Consider the following 7,969-nt stretch of genomic DNA (forward strand, 5'->3'; position numbering starts at 1 on the left):
ATTAGGGGAGGAGTTAGACACATAAATGGAGAAAGTGATAGAAGAGACATGGTCAGGGATGGGGGGTTCTACCCTTCCAGAGACAATGCACATTTTCTTTGAAACAGCTTCGGGAAAACTGCAAATCTCAATGATATTTACCTATTTTGAGAATCTATTAAGTGCCTGGCACTCTGTGTAGAAGCCCTCCAATCGTACCCTAAATCTGAGAAGTATTTATTATTATTTCCATTTTTACTCCCTAATGCATCTACTCTAAGCTCCTTGCTTCACCCTACCAAAGTTTCCCTTCTGCTAGTGCTCTCCTTTGGTGCAGAACCACCGCATCCACTTTCTCAGGCCCAGGGGAGGGGCGGGGCGGGGCGATTTCGCCTTGCCGCAGAGCCAGTCTGCGCCTGCGCGGACTGCGGCAGAGGGCGGGGTGTGAGAAGCAGAGTACAGTGAGACTAGCATTCACTGCTGACCAGTGCCTGCCTTTTTCACCACCTCTAATTTCAGCTTCAGCAGTTGCTTGGAACTTTGGTTCTGGCAGCAGCAGCAACATCATTACCGCTAGCGGCAGTTTTGTGCCGAGGCACCTACACACCTCCCGTCCTCTCTGCCAGATCGCGGGCCTGTCGGTGTCTGCTCCTACACGCCAACGCCGGTGGGCAGGACCATGTCTCTGGTAAGCCAGAATTCGCGCCGCCGCCGCCGCCGCGTTGCAAAGGCTACTGCGCACAACAGCAGCTGGGGCGAAATGCAGGCCCCTAATGCCCCCGGTCTCCCCGCTGATGTGCCAGGCTCAGACGTCCCCCAGGGTCCCAGCGATTCCCAGATCCTCCAGGGCCTCTGCGCCTCTGAGGGCCCAAGCACCTCCGTTCTGCCCACCTCCGCTGAGGGCCCAAGCACCTTTGTGCCGCCCACCATCTCTGAGGCCTCAAGCGCCTCCGGGCAGCCCACCATCTCTGAGGGACCTGGCACCTCCGTGCTGCCCACCCCCAGTGAGGGCCTAAGCACCTCCGGGCCTCCCACCATCTCTAAGGGGCTGTGCACCTCTGTGACGCTTGCCGCCTCTGAGGGCCGGAACACCTCCAGGCCGCCCACTTCCTCTGAGGAACCTAGCACCTCCGTGCCGCCCACCGCCTCTGAGGTACCGAGCACCTCCCTGCCGCCCACCCCAGGTGAGGGAACGAGCACCTCCGTGCCGCCCACAGCCTATGAGGGACCAAGCACCTCCGTGGTGCCCACCCCTGATGAGGGACCAAGCACCTCCGTGCTGCCTACACCTGGTGAGGGACCAGGCACCTCCGTGCCGCTCGCCGCCACTGAGGGCCTGAGCACCTCCGTGCAGGCCACTCCTGATGAGGGACCGAGCACCTCCGTGCCGCCCACCGCCACTGAGGGCCTGAGCACCCCCGTGCCACCCACCCGTGATGAGGGACCGAGCACCTCCGTGCCGGCCACTCCTGGTGAGGGACCGAGCACCTCCGTGCTGCCCGCCGCCTCTGACGGACAAAGCATCTCCTTGGTGCCCACACGCGGTAAGGGATCAAGCACCTCCGTGCCCCCCACCGCCACCGAGGGCCTGAGCACCTCCGTGCAGCCCACTGCTGGTGAGGGATCGAGCACCTCCGTGCCGCCCACCCCTGGTGGGGGACTGAGCACCTCCGTGCCGCCCACCCCTGGTGAGGGACTGAGCACCTCTGTGCCTCCCACCGCCACTGAGGACTTGAGCACCTCCGTGCCGCCCACTCCCGGTGAGGGACCAAGCACTTCCGTACTGCCAATCCCCGGTGAGGGACTGAGCACCTCTGTGCCGCCCACCGCCTCTGATGGATCGGACACCTCCGTGCCGCCCACTCCTGGTGAGGGCGCAAGCACCTTAGTGCAGCCCACCGCCCCTGACGGACCGGGAAGCTCCGTGCTGCCTAACCCTGGTGAGGGCCCGAGCACATTGTTTAGCTCTAGTGCTTCTGTGGACCGGAACCCCTCCAAGTGTTCCCTTGTTTTGCCAAGCCCTAGGGTAACCAAGGCCTCCGTGGACTCAGATTCTGAGGGTCCTAAGGGTGCAGAAGGCCCTATAGAATTCGAGGTCCTGAGAGACTGTGAGAGCCCCAACTCCATTAGTATTATGGGCCTCAATACTTCCCGGGTTGCAATTACCCTGAAGCCCCAAGACCCTATGGAACAGAATGTAGCTGAGCTGTTGCAGTTCCTGCTGGTGAAGGATCAGAGCAAGTACCCTATCCGGGAGTCTGAAATGCGGGAATATATTGTTAAAGAATATCGCAACCAGTTTCCTGAGATACTCAGGCGAGCAGCAGCCCACCTGGAGTGCATTTTTAGGTTTGAATTGAGAGAACTTGACCCTGAGGCACACACCTACATTCTGTTAAACAAACTGGGACCTGTGCCCTTTGAAGGGTTAGAAGAGAGCCCAAATGGGCCAAAGATGGGCCTCCTGATGATGATTCTAGGCCAAATATTCCTGAATGGCAACCAAGCCAAGGAGGCTGAGATTTGGGAAATGCTCTGGAGGATGGGGGTGCAGCGGGAAAGGAGGCTTTCCATTTTTGGGAACCCAAAGAGACTTCTGTCTGTGGAGTTTGTATGGCAGCGTTACTTAGACTACAGGCCAGTAACTGACTGTAAACCAGTGGAGTATGAATTTTTCTGGGGCCCAAGATCCCACCTAGAAACCACCAAGATGAAAATTCTGAAGTTCATGGCGAAAATATATAACAAAGATCCTATGGATTGGCCAGAGAAATACAACGAAGCTCTGGAAGAAGATGCTGCCAGAGCCTTTGCTGAGGGTTGGCAGGCTCTCCCTCACTTTAGGAGGCCCTTTTTTGAGGAAGCTGCTGCAGAGGTAGCATCCCCTGATTCAGAGGTTTCTAGCTATTCCTCAAAATATGCCCCACATTCATGGCCTGAGTCAAGATTGGAGAGCAAGGCAAGGAAGCTGGTGCAGTTATTTCTGCTTATGGATTCAACTAAGCTGCCTATACCAAAGAAAGGAATTCTGTACTACATTGGCCGAGAGTGCAGCAAAGTGTTCCCTGACCTCCTGAATCGTGCTGCCCGCACCCTGAACCATGTCTATGGGACAGAACTAGTGGTACTTGATCCCAGGAATCACTCCTATACTCTGTACAACCGAAGGGAGATGGAAGAAACTGAGGAGATCGTAGACAGTCCAAACAGGCCTGGCAACAACTTTTTGATGCAGGTCCTAAGCTTCATCTTTATTATGGGCAACCATGCCAGGGAGTCTGCAGTCTGGGCCTTTCTGCGGGGCTTAGGGGTTCAAGCTGGGAGAAAGCATGTGATTACCTGCAGATACTTGAGTCAGCGCTATATAGACAGTTTACGGGTTCCTGACAGTGATCCAGTGCAATATGAGTTTGTATGGGGTCCTAGAGCCCGTTTGGAAACCTCTAAGATGAAAGCCTTGCGATATGTGGCCAGAATCCACAGAAAGGAACCACAGGACTGGCCACAGCAGTACAGGGAGGCAATGGAAGATGAGGCCAATAGAGCTGATGTTGGGCACAGGCAAATCTTTGTTCACAACTTCAGGTAGAGGAATGCATGGCAGTCAGAGGGGCCTTGCAAGGAGGGGCCTTTGAGCCTCAGTTCTCATGTATTGGGGGGTGGGGGTGGGTACATACTGTATTTGGTATTTGTGTTCCAGTTATATTTATGTCTTTTCATATTTAGTTCTTGTGTGGTGTCTGGAAATGTTTCAACTGTTTTAATATATTGTCTGATTGGGTAAATGTGATTGACCACTTGCTGTCTCTGTTGTATTTTGGTATGAGTTTTGATAGCTCTATAAAATGTTTTGGAAATCTTTCCATCTTGTTGCATTATCTAGAAAAGAATATAGCATATAGCTATAGATATAGGCTTTTCCTTGAAAGCTTGAAAAAAATTTGCCAGTAAAATAATCTAGCTTAAAGTGATAAACTAACAAACAAATATAACAACAACTGAAAAGGCACTCTAAATTGTGGCTGGCTTCCCTTTCTGTCTGCTATTGTATGAAGAATACTGATGTTTACCTGTATTTGCTTTGCTGTACTAAAATGTAATGAAAAATAAAAGATTAATAAATGAAACATAATGCTAATACACTGACTTATTCAACTGCTTTCATACAGTGAGCACAGTGGTGTGCCCTAGTTATGGAAGTATAAAAGTTTACAAGATATAGTACCTGCCCAAGAATTCAGAGACTGGATAGGGTACAGGGGGAAGTCATTTAAATCACCAATTTATTATGGTGTACTATGTGCTACAATAGAAAAATAGAGAGTGCTATGGTAGTTAAAAAGAGGCACAACTGACCAATTCCTGGGGTGTTCAGGGTGGTCCTTAAGGAAGATGTTGTGTATGTGGGGTGGGGACAAGATGGGGTCTTTTTTTTTTTTTTTTTTTTTTTTTTGAGACAGAGTCTCGCTCTGTTGCCCAGGCTAGAGTGCAGTGGCATGATCTCGGCTCACTGCAACCTCTGCCTCCTGGGTTCAAGAAATTCTCCTGCCTCAGCCTCCAGAGTAGCTGGGACTACAGGCACGTGCCATCACACCCAGCTAATTTTTGTATTTTTAGTAGAGACAGGGTTTCACTATTTTGGCCAGGCTGGTCTCAAACTCCTGACCTCGTGATCTGTCCACCTCAGCCTCCCAAAGTGCTGAGATTACAGGCGTGAGCCACCATGCCCAGCCAAGATGGGGTCCCTAATACAATCATGAATTAAACTGATTCAAGGCTGGATTTCAGTCTTTATGTGTGCTGGTAGGAAAAAAAGTCAAAGATGTAAGGCCAGAGAGCAGGATATATTGTGTCATCAATGGTTTCAATAAGATACATGAGCCAGCTTTCTCTAAGTTATGCTGTGGGTTTTTAAAAAATACCCAAATCTCAGAGGCTTACAACAACAAAATTTTGGGCTCATTTTACATCCCTTTCATGGGCTGTCTGTGATTCTGTTTATATTGTCTTCCTTCAGGTAACCAGGCTAAAGGAGTAAATCATATATGGGACACCTGTTCTGGTGGCAGAAGTAAAAGAGCCATAGTGGAACCATGTGATAGTTTTCAAAGCCTATGCTCATATATGGCATATTGTAGTCATAATCCATTGGCAAAAGCAAGTCACATGGGCAAGCTTGATGTCAATGAGCTGGGAAGTGTACTCCTTCTACAGGGAAGAACATATAGGAATGGGCCCAGTAGAGAGGAAGAACATATATTTTTGAATAAAAAATTAGTCTACCATATAAGAATTTGGCTTTAGTTGTGAGTGAGATGGAAAACTATTTAAGGCTTTTGATCTGAGCGATGGCAGGAAACCACTTAGTTTTGACAGGATTCTTTTGGCTCTCGTATTGAGAAACTAAAGGGGGTGGGGAGGGCAGAAACTCTAATTTTAGCATAGTAATTTCTTCTTAATGTACCTATGAAAAGAGGTGTTATTTTCTGAACAAAATCAAATTTAAAGAAATTGAAGTCAGAAAGCCTGTTATCTTTTAAAAAACACCTTGGAAATCAAACTCCATGGTATCAAGGTTAAAAGGCATTAGAACATAGTAGTAAGAGCATGTAGTCTAGAGTCAAAGTGCCTGGGTACAAACCCTGGCTCTCTCTGATACTAGAGATGAGAACTCAGGCAAGTTACTTAACTTCTTTGTGCCTCCATTTTTTCATCTGTAAAATGGGCATAATAATTTCACCTACGCCATAATGTTGGGGATTAAATGTGTTAACATGTAAAACACAAGAGCACTTGGCATGTAGTTAGCAATATATAAGTGACATTGTTGCATGTTGATTTTTTCCAGGAATGAGACTGTGAGTGATTTCCTTGCAGAAATTTTACTGGGGAGTTGTTTTGGGTTCAACAGGTGTGGGGAGCAAGAGAAGCAGAATTGTGTAGAAGGAGAAGTCGAGCAGTGATTCAGTCACAGCAAATAAATTAACTGATTCCACAGGGAGCTCTGGAGTTGGTGTGGTCCTGCAGAGTTGTCCCAAATTAGGAAAAAGAGGCCAAAGTTTTATCCCACCATACTCACCAGTCGTTGGATGCAAACTGCCTCCTGGTAAGGGGCTATGACTTTTTGAGAGTCAGTTCTTTTCAGCTGAGAGTAATCCCTGAGAAAGGTACTCAGCTGTAAACACAGCAGCTGTCATCACCCTCAAGAGCTGGAGGAATGAGTAATGTGATCCTGAAGAGTAGGACCATCTGGGTGATACATCACAATCTCCACTACAGTTGTTGCTGTTTTTATTGGTTTCCTTCCCCTCCCCTCCTACTCTTTAATAATAATTCTTCCTCTTCTTCTTCTTTCTCTTCTTCATCATCCTCATCTCTTTCCCCTTTCCTCTTCCCACCTTCTCCTCCTTGTTATTATCACTATTACTATTGTTATAATCTAAAAGAATTACATATCTTCTTATATCATTACTAATATTGTTTTTTTAAAAAATCTGTAAAGATTACATATATTCTTATTGTTCTGCCTGGGATATAACACCCACATCACTGAATCGTTTTACTCTTCGCACAACCTTCCTGAGAGAGAGGCTCTGATAATAGAGCTTCATTTACCTCTTAAGTTCTGTATTAGTTCTCTATTCTTTTCATGTTTCTTAGTAGACTTGTGTGTTATCCAATTGTTGCCAGAAGATGTTACCTAAGCAAGTTTCTTGGTTGTTTGTCATTTAAATATTGCGAACTATTTTTCTCTCAGATAAACTTGACCAACATGCACAAACATTCAGAATATCCCACTAAAGACAACCAAGGAAGAAAATACGTTTTTTTCATGCATTTCTCTCAAAAGTAACCATTTTGGTCTCAGAAAATGTCTGATTAAATGTCTTTGTTCAAATGCACCTGTTAGATTAGGATGCAAGCTTTTGTTTCAAGATTCCATGTGTTCAGTGGAGGGTCGTGCTCTCATGATTACATGAATGTGTACTATTTTTTTAAAAAGGATCTTGTCATTCTGCATTAAGGTAATGATCATTGACTTGTGTCAAACCCTTGCAAAGAGCTACAGTCAATGTGACTGACTAATTGCAGTACTCATCTGTGGTGGAATGGAAAAGCTTCTAAACTTCACAGGAGAAGTCTCTTCTCTTTATGTAGAGAGAAATCATGGGTGGGACTCTGGTGATTGTCTTCACATTGTTATTCAATCTTGCCAATGAATGGTTCTGTAAGATTTCCCCTTTTGCCTAAGAAGTTATGTAGCCACTTAATCTAATCTAAGTAACTGCTAAAGTTCTCTAGGTTATCCACATATCTCAGATGATGACTCATCAAAATTGATTAAAAACAATTATTTCCCCAAAATTGAATTTGAGATACAGCCTTAAAAATTGGTAGATTGAACAGAAAGGATGATTATGGAAATTCACAACTGTGATCCTTTGTTGGTAGAGTGGATAGCGGAAAAGCAGTCATTTTGAGATGAATGTGGGGTTTGATTGTTTTGTTTTGTTTTGTTTTGTTTTTTGATGAGTGAGATAACTTTGCTCTGTCTTCCTGGATTAGAATATTTCAAGTAGTAACAGTGATAGAAATCAGGTAGGTAAATGGAAGTCATCATATTTTGATGAAAATATGTGAGGCAGTAAAATACCCAGTTCTCAGATAATCATATAAAGTGTAAAAACCACTTTAAAAGGCTAACAAGAAGAAAAACACAGTAGCTAAAGTATGAAAGGAAGGAAATTAGAAAATGCCAAGGTTTTTTTTCAGTGCATTTGCTAAAATTGAAAAAGAGTTATTGTTACTACTGCTTTCTTTCTTGGAAATGTTATTATTAACATTCAATGTTTAACTGAAATTATCTTCTAAGTGTGCTCAGATTTAAAAGATTACTTTTGCTGGCAGAAATCAGAAGAATATCCTTTCCAGCAGAAGCCAAACTCCTTGAAAGAATGTTTATTTTTGATATCTCCTATTTCTCTTCTAC

At 45.9% G+C, this 7,969-nt stretch overlaps 1 protein-coding gene across 1 annotated transcript; it reads left to right on the top strand.

The window, feature by feature from the left end:
- The first annotated feature begins 405 nt into the window (after positions 1-405).
- On the top strand, positions 406-4,117 carry MAGEE1 (MAGE family member E1). Its single transcript, XM_016944039.2, has one exon. The coding sequence runs from the start codon at positions 659-661 to the stop codon at positions 3,566-3,568; it is 2,910 nt and encodes a 969-aa protein (XP_016799528.1). The 5' UTR covers positions 406-658; the 3' UTR covers positions 3,569-4,117.
- The last annotated feature ends 3,852 nt before the right edge of the window (positions 4,118-7,969 follow it).

Source organism: Pan troglodytes, chromosome X, assembly GCF_028858775.2.
Source record: "Pan troglodytes isolate AG18354 chromosome X, NHGRI_mPanTro3-v2.0_pri, whole genome shotgun sequence".
NCBI classification, from domain to species: domain Eukaryota; kingdom Metazoa; phylum Chordata; class Mammalia; order Primates; family Hominidae; genus Pan; species Pan troglodytes.

Bases quoted from the DNA above. Each gene is read 5' to 3' on its own strand.
- MAGEE1 (XM_016944039.2), top strand. From the start codon at position 659: ATGTCTCTGGTAAGCCAGAATTCGCGCCGCCGCCGCCGCCGCGTTGCA.